Genomic DNA, 13,831 nt, shown 5'->3' on the forward strand with positions numbered 1-13,831 from the left:
ACAGATATTTGGATAGGATTTGAGTTTTTAGAGGTGGTAATTGTGTCTGAGCACATCGCAGCAGCAAGGAACAAGTAGTCCCTCTCGTGATTACACACGGACTCTTCTAGTGAGAAAACTTTGTTTCTTGACCTTCCTTTAATGCCTCTATACACCCACACGGGTGTTTTCAGTAGTTCTGGCTGATTAGACCTCTGCTCATCTACCAATAAGAATGGTAAATATGTAATTAGTCCCACCCTAATAGGGTCAACAAAGCTAACCGCACACTCAGGGAGATGTCACTTAATTAGTCTATACACACCCACACAGTCCTGAGAAGAGTTCTAATCAGCCAGATTAACTCAAAACACCTGCGTGGGTGTGCAGAGGCAGAGCCTCCCCCTCTCAACTTCTGAGCTTTACGGTATAATATGAACCTTTAAGATACCTAATATACTGTGTGGCACAACAAAACCATTCATCAGAAAAATCATCTTTTATTAAAGTCATTTTAAAAGCATCGAGTAAAAAAGTGCATTTTTTTTTTTTTCAACGTACCCCTTAAAAAAACAAATTGTTTCTGAAGCTGCAATTAGACAGCTGAGAAGCTGCCATGAACGCTTCATATGCTGAACAGAATGTTAATATTTAATTCATAATCTTTCAGTCATTAAAAAACAAAAAACAGTACAATTAAGAAGCAGTGACCCACAAAGGCATCATTGAAGGAGAGTGTTTCATTCTTTCATTTTGGCAAAAATACTCATACCATTACACAAACGCTGTCCCTTCAACCATAGTGCATACGTTTCCTAATATCCCACAAACATAATCACAACCTGAGATGAACAAATTTTCAATATTCAACCGTTTTGGGGTTGAACACTTCTGGGGTGTGAGGCTCACTGGATGCCGTCCAGTTTGAGTGTCCAGGCCTGACCGGGGGAATAGGGTAGTTCAGGTAGGAGGACAGTAAGGCCAGCACTGGGGTGGAGCGGGGCCCAGGGTAGGGGATTTGGATTCCCCAACAAGGTCACCTGGACAAGAAACAAAAACCAGTTATTTAGATTCTCATACCTACATCCCCTTCTGTAAATGAATAGTTACTAAGCTGGTCATGTTGTGGGCAGCTATTAGTACAGCTCCTCTAAAAACAATATGCAACAACATAGACATCATTGTTAGTCCCTTTACCTTAGTGGCTGCTGATGTTTTGGGTCCTAATAGTTGCAATGTGAGCTTGGGAGGTTTGGCTGTCATGATGGCGTAGACAGTGGTCCCTTTGGCTGTATACCTAGAAAAATGGAGACGATAACTGCATTAATGTGGATTTTAGGACAGAGGGACGTCTTCATAGTTTTAAGAACATCGTTCTAAGAACCCCCTTTTTTTAATTGTGTCTGCAACGCCAGAACTAGGAAGGTTCATAGTTCACCATTTTAAGGATAATTTCTAGTTCTTATTTCAGAGTAGGTGCCCTCCCAGGGTTGCGTCTAGACGGTAACCCACAATTTGTTTTCAACGACCACATAAACACAAACAAAGCAAACGTTATTCTGCACTTAAATGGGGTTTGGCAGAGCAAACGGAGTATGTAAACAATACACAACATGTACATGTTGATTGTAAAAGAGAGGAACTACAAGATCGGCTCTCCCTCTGCCTCTTACCAGACTGGTACAGTGGTGTTCTCGTTCTGGACCCTCCAGGGTTTGGAGGCGTATATGGCCTCCCCGTTCATCTTCAGCCAGGCTCCAACACCCCTGAGTCTCTCCTCAAACACTGCAGGGATCATCCCATCAGGTGTAGGACCCACATTCAGAAGGTAGTTACCTCCCAGAGCCACAGTGCGAACCAGATCCTGTAACAGAAGCAGCAGGAGGAGGAGGACCAGTCAGTCACTGATCACAGTATTATTGTCATATATATCATTACAGATTTAGCAATACAATGATACTATCACATTGACCGCACCTCTATGATAGCCGGCAAGTCCATCAGCTCACTCATCTTCATATTTCGACGGTAACCCCAGGAAAGCATGTCCACAGACGTGCACTTCTCCCATTTGTGCTTGGGCAGCTGGCCTGGAGTATATTTGTCTGCACAGTTATAGTAGCCACCGTGTTTACACGCACAGCCGGCTCCCCATCTGTCATTGGTCACAACAGTATCCTAAGACAAGAAAGAAGTACATGAATGCATGTTAAAACCATTAATAGTTGGATTTATAGTACAGCACTGTTGCACAGTTAACACCATTATGTATTGCTTGCTTGTTATAAATACCCTTACTTTGACAGGGCTGTCATTGTAGAGCCAGGCCAGGAACTCGGTGGAGTTCCAGTAGGTGTCAGGCGCTTCCCAGTCCCCATCAGACCAGATCAGATCAGGTCTGTACCTGCAAAACAACAGGAAGGCAAAAGGTTTGAGAATCCTGCCATAACGTTGCATTGACATGTGCTTGTATCTCATACAGGCACATGTCCATATAACCAAGTATGACTTTATTATCACTATTCGGTGCAATAAACAGGTTTGTATTGTACGGTTACAGACCTTACAACCATGTTGTAAAGCTCCGGTAGCAGTTTATGCATCACAAACTGCTGTGTTTTGAATCCATTCTTCTTGTCAGCCAGGTAGAGAGGGTTGAACCACTCATACAAGGAGTTGTAGAGTCCATAGTGCAAAGACCTAAATGAGGAAATTAAAAACCTTAGAATCTGTCATTGACGACATTCAGAATCCATAACACTACCAACCAAAATTCAGGTATTAAAACCAACAAAAGCCAGGTATCTGAATGGCATAAAAAAAATGCAAAAGCTACAACACAGAATTTAAACTCTTTTTCCTAAATTGAAAACCTTCATACCTCACTGTATGGACCTTATTTGAATCATTGTATGGAAGAAATCAGTGACGCTGTGGCACTAAACGCTCAGTCTGCAGATTGCATGAACTAATACTGAAAATGGCGTTACTTAATTCATTGCATTCTTTGTATAATCATGTCAGCACTTTAATAAGTACCAGTCATAACACTTTACCTGAACTTCAGCACATTTGATGACCCACCTGTTGCGCACTGCCTCCGCCAGGTCTCCCACCAGGTCTCTGTGAGGACCAGTATCAACTGAATTCCAGTTCCAGGAGTTCGGGGACCCCCAGTTAGTGAATCCTTCGTGGTGTTTGGCAGTCAGGACGACATATCTGCAAGGAGCATGTGGACAGTGTTGCACACAGAATGTATGCGCGACACCGGTGTTTTACGGTAATCAGGGCAGAATGCGGAAGTGAAACGGTCTCGTCAAATGGACGAACATTTAAGCTAGCGTTAAGTTTAATAAATACACTCACTTTGCACCAGAAGCCTTGAACATGTCCGCCCAGTCCCCCGGGTTGTAGAACTGGGCGTGAAACTGGGGAGCAAACTCCGGGTAGCTGAAACCCGGCGGGTAGTTCTTCGACATGTAGCTCACACACTTCTGGTCCGGGGGCTGCTGTCCCTGCCAGTGCCACCAGAACCACTCGCTGCCAAACCCGGGGACGGAAAACACACCCCAGTGGACAAAGATCCCCACCTTGGCTTCGTCGTACCACGCAGGCAGCGGCCTGGCGTCCAAACTCGTCCAGTTCGCAGTGTACCGAGCCGCCGTTTGAGAAACCAAAGCAATAACAACAACAAACACGGCTAGCATGATTACACCAGGTGTTAGCACGGAAGCTAAGTCAAACTGTTCAGCGCCGATGTGTCTTCAGAGACGTTAAACCAGCTGATAATGTTGGCTAAAATGTCCCACAGCTGGTAGCTGTATTAGACACGGATTTCCCTTCTTGCTGTGACCCTTCAGATGTACTGTATCCCATCATATGACTGGAATCACGTGACCATTTTTTCCCCCACAACTTTATTGAACAAACAACAGACCATTGGAGACCACCACGGACAGAACTTAACCATAAGATGCACAGAGCCTAGACCGCCTCTTTAGTCGGATGCTGTGCAGTCATTTAGTTAATGGTTTCATCATGTTGGTTATTTGCTGGTGTCTCAGCCACTATGGAATGTTTGCATGCGAACAAAGCTGACGGCAAAAACAAAGTAAGCTGGCCTGATTTCAGAGTCTGGAATCAAAATCACAGAAACCAAACATATAGACAGGGGACCGTGTAATCTATCACACCATTAACATAAGTGTGATTCATTCTGATTTCCCTTTGCAACCAACGGTGCCTGTTATTGTGGCGTTTCCCCTGGGGAGATTTTTTGGGCATGTCTTTGTGGAGAATTTAACATTTAATACATATCGTGGTAATATTAAAGTTGGAACAGGATTTATTTCCAGTAATAACTCATGTGTTGGAAAAGTTTAGTGCGCATATTGAATATACTTCTGATTTCTTTTAGAAAGTTTAACTATTTGCATTCTGTTCTTTCGGTGTAAAAACACAATATTCCGATACAAGCAGGAAACACTGAGACCATCATCAAACTACAGAACATTTTGAAACGGTTTATAATGCATCGAAATTGGCAAAGGTTTTCTTTTGTATAAATGAAAAATATATGAACTGACATATTTGAATATGTCCCATCATATGTGATATAGCGATATAATAAGGTGACAAAATATTGTATGAAATAAGTTATGCACATAGATTTGTCTTGCAACTTTCTTTGGAATTAATAGGACGCCATCTCTGAACAATCCAGTTCTTTGCTACATCATGCTGGGTCAAAGTCGGTGTTGGTCTTCCAGCTGTTCTGCGCAGGATGTGGCCGCAGATAGAGCGTCCAGCCCGGCCTGGACGAGCGTGTCCCGCCGCTGAGACATGCGGCTGTAGCCTAGCCGCTTCAAGGTGCGCCGGGTAGTCGTGAGCGAGATGGCCTTCTCCTGCCCGCTGCTGTTGTACAGAGCCTGGATCTGCACACTCGTCGCGTGGTTGTTCTGTTCCACCACCCTCTCCATCGTCCTCTCGCCACTTTCGTCGACGAGACGCTTCCTCCCGCAGGACTCCCGGTGACTCGAGGTTTTCTGCTTCGCGCACCACTCCCTGTACACTCGAGACACTGCGGTCTTTGAGAAGCCCAACAGGTTCACCGTTTCCGCGATGCTGCAGCCGGCGCGTCGGGCTCCTACTATCATACCCCGCTCAAACGCAGTCAAGTCCCGCGACTTCCCCATGTGTCAGCGTTCAGTCCAACCGGTGCGTTGATGGAGCACCGCAGATACTCGCCTTCTGTTAAAAACATGAGGCGTTCTTCTTCTTTTGGTTTTATGGAGGATTGCACCGGTGTGCACTGCCACCTACAGTATATCATTGGGTAAATAAAGTCCGAAATAGTATTGATAAAAGAAAAACAAACCATAAAAACTCACTATATATTCTACAATACATATTCGACAACTGCTCACTACGTGTCATGTTATCTCTTGTTGTTCCCAGAATATCTGTAAGGTAAAATTCCCTTCCTCAAACTATTGAGCTATAGTCATATCCTTTCTTCTCTATAATTTCAACAGTGCACACCGCATCCTCTGTAAAGCTAGATTCAGATAATTTAATATATTTTTCCCATAAAGAAACAATGTTTTATCCAATCCTGTGTGACCCAATCTCTAAAAACACTTAATGGTTTTGTGCATACTGTAATATTTTCTTCTGAACAAAGCAAAGTTGTAAATAAACTACATCTTCTTTGGTTTTTGGCACATTAGACTTATTGATGCTCTCATCAGTTGGCTCTGCGATTTCTTCTCTGACCGTTTATATTCAATCAAAAATATGTATTATACAATATAGAACAGTGACAAACAGAACAGCGGTGCAGCCGTGCCAAAAGCTACTCATAAACAGGTAGGAGATAAAACCAGACCCTGAGGTGACCTCTTTTCCCAAAAGATCATGGCTTTAACTGAATAAGAAAGATTACAGTAACACTTATTACAGACACACACAAATTGTATTGTACACACGATTTATCTTTGTTTATGAAATTTTTACAAAAATTGGGCTTGTAACGATATTAAATACAAACATGACTACTCTTAAAAGGCTTTGGTTACAGAAATATGCTCATCCAGTGAGCTCTGATAGTGCACGGGTAACTGAGGAAGCCAACTTCATCCACAGTAAATACCTGAGGGACTTAAAAGACTCAGAACACAGATGTGATGACCATACAATGCTGAACTTTCTTTCTTAGTCCTGCTGTGTCCTTTGCCAGCCTTTTAATATTACTGTGCATATTAAAACGCACAGCAGAAAAATCCACTTAAATCCCATTGATCACCTATTTTAATATCACACACACACATTACAGTAAAGCGTAACAGAGATGCCCCTTGACCTAAAGTCTTGGTCCTGATTTTGTTACAACTCTCTGACGTTAGACTACTCCCTCCAGTTTCAGACACCAGGCATTTGCAGGAGATGCTGGCATAGTAGGCATAGAAATCGTCAGTCCAGCTGTTGGTGTCTGCAGTGCCCACTTCAGTGGTACATTAGGATAGTCCAGGAGTGTAACCTGTGGATTTAAAAGAGTAATGTGAAGAATTTATAATCATGACAAATTAAGTTAGCTGGGATTGAAAGTATAGGCATAAAGTTGAAAGGGTTACTTTTGTGGCTCCAGACATCTTTGGCGCTGTGAGCTGAAGTTGCTGTTTGGACGGCCAGCCAAGGATAATGGCATAAATGGTAACGTTTTTGGCAGTGTACCTACAATAGGAGCAGACAATGGTTTATTTTACATCACAAAATGAAAAGATATTGCTAGGGCTAGACTTCTTGACAATACCTTGCTTCGCTCATAAAAAAGAAATCACAATCTCACCAGACAGTGCTGTTCTCCGTCTGGACCCTCCAGGGTTTGGAAGCATAGATGGCCTCCCCATTGATCCCCAACCAGGCACCAAGTCCCCTCAGCCTCTCCTCAAACACTGGGGCAATCATACCATCTGACATCGGCCCAATGTACAGCAGGTAGTTACCATCCATCGCCACCACATACGTCAAGTCCTGAGGAAAGAGAGTGTTAGATTAGCACAAGATCACTGGACGTACACCAGTCTCAGGTGATGACCTACTGAACTTTCACCTTTACTCTGGAGAATAAAATCAACTTTTTTCGTCAGGCAAAGGCCCGCGACCCACCAGTTGAGAATCACTGGTTTAGAGTGTATGACACCTGCAGGTGTGGCTGAGCAAACACTGGAAACAACAGAGACTTCCTGCAGTCAAAACCCAGCTCGATTACAAATATAACAGGCTTGTGCACATTTTTTGTATGGCTCTGTGAGAGATCAGATAACTGTACCTTGCTCCAGAGGCTTTGAATATATCTGCCCAGTTATCCGGATTGAAGAATTCTGCGCGAAACTCGGACGCAAAATCCGCGTATTTAAAGCCCGGTGGGTAGTTTTTCTGCATGAACTCAACTGCCTCCCTGCGCCTTTCGGACTTGATGACCAGGGACCGAGAAGACCCCCCAGTGGACGAAGATACCGACCTTCGCCTCGTCGTACCACCGGGGCAGGGGTCTGGCATCCAGACTGGTCCAGTTCGCCTCGTAGCGCGCTGCGCATCCAGGTGCCCACGCGAGGAAGGCTATTACGCAAATAATCGGTACCATGCATCCAGCCCGCATTGGAGGGGACATGGTCCCTCCAGAGTAAATATGTAACTCCTACGACGACTAGGAAGTCCGTTGATATAGTCAGACTTTTTTATTTGCATGAACTTGAATAATGTTGTGGGAGGGTCACATTGTGCTGCCGCACTCCGGTAGTAACATAAACTATAACGTCCATCCTAGTGGGATTCATTTGAGTCAGTACTCATTTTGTGCAATTCTAATAAAACACAAACAAACAAAAAACGTATTGATTTCTTAATCTGAATCTTAAGTAGTCAGCTGCTTGCTTAAATGCAAAAAGTCTGGTTGCAATGACTACTAACACACACCGAAGTATATTCTCCGGTTGGGGTTCAACCACTAGATGGCGCCCCAGGCCACTGTTTGTGTCAATACTGCAGGGAGAGAGTGGGATTAAAGGAATACACTGCGGGCAAAAGTTTGGGGTCACCTGCCACAAAAGCTTGATCCATTAACGTGTGATGGCTGAGAGGACTACTCTGTATGTGCCATGCTTTCAGGTTGTAGAAAGTCCTTTTCACAAATATATGTTATTTTGTATGAAGGGTTTGTGTAAAAAGTTGTGTTTTGTAGATGTAGACCGACAATTGTAAGGGCGGAATTGAATAAGAATAGAAGGAATCACCCGTCATCAGTCAAATAAATTGGAAGCATAGCATCAAAATGTGAGCAGATTTTAAAAGTTTCAGTGTCACATGCACAATATAAAAAGATGGAATATCAACAGGTTTGTTGGGTTAGCACAGCTATTCTTAAAACATCACAATAGAAACAGAAGGTTAGTGTAGGGTTAGCACTAGTGGAATTGGACCAATGAATAACAGATGGATGTTATAGATGAACAAAAAACAGTGTAAACATATTTAATCCCACCACTGAGTGGATGAACAGCTGCCCAAAATATTTAGAGCCCAAATGCACCGTTGTGTTTAAAGAATGATCGAGGCTCATTTCTGCTAATTCAAAGTCGAAGGGTATTTAGGGGGGGGGAAACAGTTACAACAGTATTCTCCCCTGGCATGTAACACTGTGGGGACTTTGACTAAACATATGTTTCATTCAATTAATCCTTCTTCTGTTGAGGCCAAAACTATTACAAATGTAAATGATACATTCAGTGTCTTGTCTCTAAAATAGTCATGATTAAAGGAAAGAAGAAACATTAATTAACACTGACCGGCAGTGGAAGTCAACAATTACACATTTGCTGCAACAACATCCACAACTGCCCCAAAACACCCAAAAAGCAAATTGTATCTATGAAATGCAGTATGTTTGGACAAAACAAAACATGCAACGAGCTATTTTGTCCATCGTCTGTAAAGTTTGACAGCCATGTTCTCTTTATGTGCAGCACATACAGATACTTTTGTATTTGAGCAACTGTGTGAAGAAAAAACTAAATAAAAAGGACAAACTTTGTGATTAGAAACATTTTAAAACCACTGGAGCTAATTGCTGCCAGGCAAAATCACCGGAGCATGATATCTCACACAGTCAAAAGGACACATTACAAAATGAGGCAATAAATAAGGCAACATTTCAGTAATAATTTAACATCGATAACAGTTTGGCCACAGTTAAGAAGAAGTTTTCTTCTACTACAGATTCACCGTGTTCCCTACATCAGTGAAGACAGCCAGCTGCCTATCAAGCATCTGTTTCTCTACCATGTCCTCCACTCTGCCGACCTCCACCTCATCTACGTCGTCCATAAATCTGGACCAATCCGTGCCCGCGTCTCCACGTTCCGTGGGCTCTGCTTGGCTGGCCGGGTGACCGCTGGCGGAGTCGTCATGAGTGGTGGTCACGCAGTTGCAGCTGTCGCAGATGCCGAAGCGCCTGAGTCCCGCCGTGACGCCGGATCCGGTGAAGGTCCGCCTGCAGCCCTTACACGGTACCGGCCAGTTGTGCCTGTGGACCTGTCGGTGGTCAACACAGTGAGAGAAAAACAAAAACATACTGTGTGTCATGTTGCACAGGAAACCCCAACTTTTAGATTATTATCGGTGAAAAAATAGGAGATTTACGTAGAAGCCCAAATGTCAAAAACAGGTTAGGGTGATGGTCTTGCGGTCACACTGAGTTCTTACATTGAGGGCGTGGCTGCGGAGGTGCTCCTGTCTTGTGAACCTCTTGCCACACATGGGACAGGGGAAGGGCCTCTCTCCTGTGTGGCAGCGGATGTGTCTCTTCATAATCCCCTTCTGCTTGGCCGTGTACGGACAGAATGGGCACTTGTGGAGTTTCACTTGCACTACCAAACCATCACCTGCAGGAGGAGAGAGAGGCCAACAGTTGAGATTTACCTCAATGCTTGAGAATCCATTGAATGCAAAAGAGTCCCAGAGTCAGACATTAGTCACTATCGGCCATCACTTGCCAATTACCTGTCTCCTCTCCGAGCCAATCGGACTGGATCTCCATGATAGATGATCCCACAAACCCTAAACCTTCATCCACTCGGCCTCCTCCTGTGCTGCTACCTAGTCCTTGTGTAAAGCGCTGCCCCATTCTGTCCCCCGGCGGACTGGGGCCGTCACCTCTGGCCAGCATCTCCATCAGCTGCCTAGCATTAAAAGAAGGGCTGTATCCCGAGGGAGAGCGCTCATTGGAAGGAGAGGGAGGTAGCAGTCTGCTGTGATGAGGGTTATGGAGCGAGGGCCCAGGGTACGGGACCAGGTCTTTGGTGTCCGGGGACTCCATGAGCTCCTCATCGGGGTCGAACTCTATCTTGGGGTTCACTAACTCTGGGGTCAAAGCAGACGATGAAGAGGAAGAGAGGTTAGTCTGATCCATGTGTCCCTTCTGTCCTTCACCCCCAGATGCAAATTCCTCCCTGGAATGGTAGTCGCTGTCCATGTCTCTGCTTGTGCCTGGAGTTGTGATGACAGGGATGGACAAGGGGGTTCTAGCCAAGGCCACGGACTCCGGACATAAACCCGACCCTCTATCGGCCTCTGCAGCCTGTGAGTGAGGCTCCACAGCCTCTGCACCACAGGAGACCGTCACAGCAGGAGTGCCACTGTCCGCAGGACCCATCCCTCCATCCTTCTTCGTGTTCCTCTCCTTCTCCTTATTACATATTTCCAAAGACGAGCGGATGTATCCCTTACAGAAGTTCACCAGGTCGGTCATCTGCAGGTAGCTGCCTGCTGACATCACCTCGATGACGTTGCTTCTGTTCAGGGCCAAGCGTCCGGAGTAAAGGAAGTCGAGGATAATCGAGAAGGCATCGGCCGTCACGATGTCCAGCGATGCTGTGCTGTAGCGCTGTCCACTATCCTGAAAAGAGATAATGCATTTCTTAGTAGGTACTCTGGATGCCCTCCTCTGACAAGCTCAAGCCAGTTTACTTACAGAGTGCCCCAACTCCCACCATCCACCCATGAGGAAGTCATTTATTTCTTACTTTCTTCTTCACTGCTTTTATCAAAAGCGATCTGCATTGTTGTAACATGTTAAAGCATTAAAATGATGATTTATAACACTATCTTAGCCAAATCATTACATTTGTTTCTAAGAGGCCGTGCCCAACACCTACCATCCTCTCCTAGGAAGTAAAATATCACAAAGCGGCCATTCTCACCTGCAGATAGTGAACCAGAAGAGCCCGGAAATAGCCACTACCAGCAAACAACACATTGCGATGGGCCTTAAAGACACGGCCTTCAACGAGGATGGTGCAGTCACAGAAGAAGTCCCGCTTACGCTGCTCGTTGAGCTCTAACAGCAGTTTGGGCAGGTAGCATGGCACTTCCATGGCTATGCTTCAGTGACACCTGGCAGGGAGAGGGAACAGAGAGACAATATGGGGAACAGCAAACAAAAAAGGTTGATGTTGGACTTTTTGGTTCTGTAGTGCCAAACATTTGATTTAACAATTAACCACAGATGTTGTGCTTGACACCCGACTTGAAATGTATTGTTTAGGGGACAATATCTACTCTTTGATGGAGTATAGAACTGAATATTACAGTAGGCTACTATGTCAACATGGGTTAATAAAGGGAAAGGAGGAAACCAGTTCACCAATGAGTTAACTTGATGAGCTAATACGCATTAGGTCTGTGTACAGTTTGTATACCTGAGGTTAGGTAACGTTTAAAAACATTATCCTGAGAGAAAAATGCTTATATATACATAATAAATAAAAAAGTAACAGTCAAATAGCTCTACTTCCTGTTTCCTTCCTAGCTAACTTGTGTAGCTAGCGTCGAACGGTAGCCAGTTAGAGATACTTTATTACACAAAAACGTCAGAATAACACCACCGGCTGCGCTTCACGAAGCCTGTTGACACACACTGAGATAAAAGGACATATAAATATGGCCTCACCTTTGAAATTACGCGATTGAACGTGAGAAAACCGTTATCATAACAGAAGGATTAGCACGGCTCATTGTCCCGTGTCGACACATAACAACTTCCGCATTCAGCAATACGTCACGTTTATCATTCAGCCAATCGGTGGCTGAGGGGGCGTTGCCCATTCCCAGCTCCTGCATCTGGGTTTAATAATGATATTAATAATGATAAACGTTTTATTAATTGTGTAATGTATATAGTACCTTTCGTACAAGATAAGCAGCATGCTTTAAAAATAAGGTAAAGTAAACTGTTTATAGAATGAACATACAAACTGTGAAAACAAGACAGAAAAGAAAACACATAATAAAATAAGATAAATAGATAAGATGAGATAGAATGCATAAAATAAGATGGACGATAATATTGATAATAATAATAATAAGAAGAAGAAGAAGAGGAATATATAAATCAGTAACCATTTTTGCAGCATGGACATACAGCCTGCCACAACACTGCAGCAGCACCATGATGTCTCCATTCTCTACTTATCTTTACATCAATAGTGGTGATTTGACTTGTAAAGATGAAAACTCACTAAGTATTTCATTTGGAGCACACTCTCTACCACTCTCTGCCTATATCTCTATAAATAATAAACATACACAACAGACCTTCTTTTACCTGGTGGACACAGACTCACCACCAGTCTTGATTACCCAGAGTAAGTATTTTTTTAGCTACATCAGAACAGCCTCCTTATGGTGTAACCTCGCTGTGGGTCTTATCCAACCTCTTGGTGGTGCTGTGGGGGTTAACAAACACAGCACAGTCTTTTTTAAAATCTCAAATCTAATTGCCAACCACTGATGTCAACGTTTACCTTAACACACATGAGTTAATCTATAAGATCAAAACTACATTGAGTTAAACCACTTTAAAGCACACTTAATAGAATCGGCCTACACAGAAGGCCTCAAATCAAGTGTGAAGCTAAACTCAGGAAAGTCATAGCTAAAGGCTTAAGTGAAGGGATACGTTTTTAGCTTTTTCTTTTTTTGAATATAGCGTGCTGCCTGATATTGATAGAGAGTGTGTTCACTTCGAGGCGTAGTTGACAAAGTCTGCATCCCCGATTTTCAGTCAGCTGTTCTGGGAATCTCGAATAAACCAGCAGCAGATGATCACAGTGTTCTTAAAGGCAAATAGTTAACAAGGGAATTTGCAATGCAGCTTGGTCCTAGCCCATTTAGTTCTTTGTACTGTATATAAGGGTTTTCATATTTATAAAATCTCTTATTAATAGGGGGTAGAGATTGATTTGCAAACCCAGAAGACATTAATTCTACAATTCCACATACAAACGTTTTCAGATTAAATCAAATTTGGCCTGAATTAACATCTTCAACTTCTGTGAAGTTTCAGTAATGTCTGACATTCTCCACTGCAGAAAGTCATTGATATGACAAAGATGATGATGGTGATGATCCGAAGAAGAACCTCAAAGTGTCACCCTCTTTCTCATATCATACTAAGCATGCCGCTGCACAGCCGCAGGCGGCTCGCGCCTGCCCACATTGTCTGCTCAAGAATACTTGTTTATTTGCTTTCCATTTCGGAGAGAAAATTATTCCTTTTTTTTTTTATTTTCGGACATGGCAAGAGTAAACAAGTAGTTCCTTCCGCACTGCGCCACACCCTCTCAGCACAATCCACAGCTCTTAGAAGGTTTTTTTTTACACTGATGGGTGCCGACCGAGCAACTTATTTGTTTCAGATATTTTCCCATGGCAAACCGGGCGAACACAAAGGCTTCGTGGTGGCCCGAAGAAACCACAGGGTAGGCGTACATGAGCCTCCACGATCACCCTCTTT

The 13,831-nt window shown here is 43.7% G+C and overlaps 2 protein-coding genes and 1 pseudogene across 3 annotated transcripts; all 3 read right to left on the minus strand.

Annotated features, from left to right (window-relative positions):
- Positions 1–459: 459 nt before the first annotated feature.
- LOC116387355 (tissue alpha-L-fucosidase) lies at positions 460–4,206 on the minus strand. The gene is made up of 8 exons (XM_031854343.1): positions 3,346–4,206; positions 3,064–3,198; positions 2,542–2,679; positions 2,278–2,383; positions 1,957–2,157; positions 1,653–1,843; positions 1,177–1,276; positions 460–1,019 (listed from the first exon to the last, which is right to left on the minus strand). Exons 1-8 carry the CDS (start codon positions 3,684–3,686, stop codon positions 885–887), a joined length of 1,347 nt encoding a protein of 448 aa, XP_031710203.1. The 5' UTR covers positions 3,687–4,206; the 3' UTR covers positions 460–884.
- Positions 4,207–6,010: 1,804 nt separating this feature from the next.
- On the minus strand, positions 6,011–8,864 carry LOC116387286 (tissue alpha-L-fucosidase-like; annotated as a pseudogene).
- An 86-nt stretch (positions 8,865–8,950) lies between these two features.
- zbtb8b (zinc finger and BTB domain containing 8B) lies at positions 8,951–12,073 on the minus strand. Of its 2 annotated transcripts, XM_031853637.1 has the most exons (5): positions 11,987–12,073; positions 11,238–11,430; positions 10,039–10,933; positions 9,742–9,920; positions 8,951–9,570 (listed from the first exon to the last, which is right to left on the minus strand). In XM_031853637.1, the coding sequence occupies exons 2-5, from the start codon at positions 11,409–11,411 to the stop codon at positions 9,250–9,252; spliced, it is 1,569 nt and encodes a 522-aa protein (XP_031709497.1). In that variant the 5' UTR covers positions 11,412–11,430; positions 11,987–12,073; the 3' UTR covers positions 8,951–9,249. The 2 variants fall into 2 exon arrangements, with proteins under 2 accessions (XP_031709497.1, XP_031709499.1); XM_031853639.1 differs by lacking the exon at positions 11,987–12,073 and having other exon boundaries at positions 11,238–11,964.
- Between the last annotated feature and the right edge of the window lie 1,758 nt (positions 12,074–13,831).

Source organism: Anarrhichthys ocellatus, unplaced genomic scaffold (genome assembly GCF_004355925.1).
Source record: "Anarrhichthys ocellatus isolate YVR2014 unplaced genomic scaffold, GSC_Weel_1.0 scaffold14, whole genome shotgun sequence".
Lineage (NCBI taxonomy): Eukaryota > Metazoa > Chordata > Actinopteri > Perciformes > Anarhichadidae > Anarrhichthys > Anarrhichthys ocellatus.

Coding starts and splice junctions, on each gene's coding strand:
- zbtb8b (XM_031853637.1), bottom strand. CDS start 11,411: ATGGAAGTGCCATGCTACCTGCCCAAACTGCTGTTAGAGCTCAACGAG. Junction 9,921..10,038: donor TTGGCTCGGAGAGGAGACAG/GTAATTGGCAAG, acceptor CTCCTCCTGCAG/GTGATGGTTTGGTAGTGCAA. Junction 9,571..9,741: donor TCCGCAGCCACGCCCTCAAT/GTAAGAACTCAG, acceptor GACCACCGACAG/GTCCACAGGCACAACTGGCC.
- LOC116387355 (XM_031854343.1), bottom strand. CDS start 3,686: ATGCTAGCCGTGTTTGTTGTTGTTATTGCTTTGGTTTCTCAAACGGCG. Junction 2,680..3,063: donor GCGGAGGCAGTGCGCAACAG/GTGGGTCATCAA, acceptor TTCCTCATTTAG/GTCTTTGCACTATGGACTCT. Junction 2,158..2,277: donor ACAATGACAGCCCTGTCAAA/GTAAGGGTATTT, acceptor TTCTTGTCTTAG/GATACTGTTGTGACCAATGA.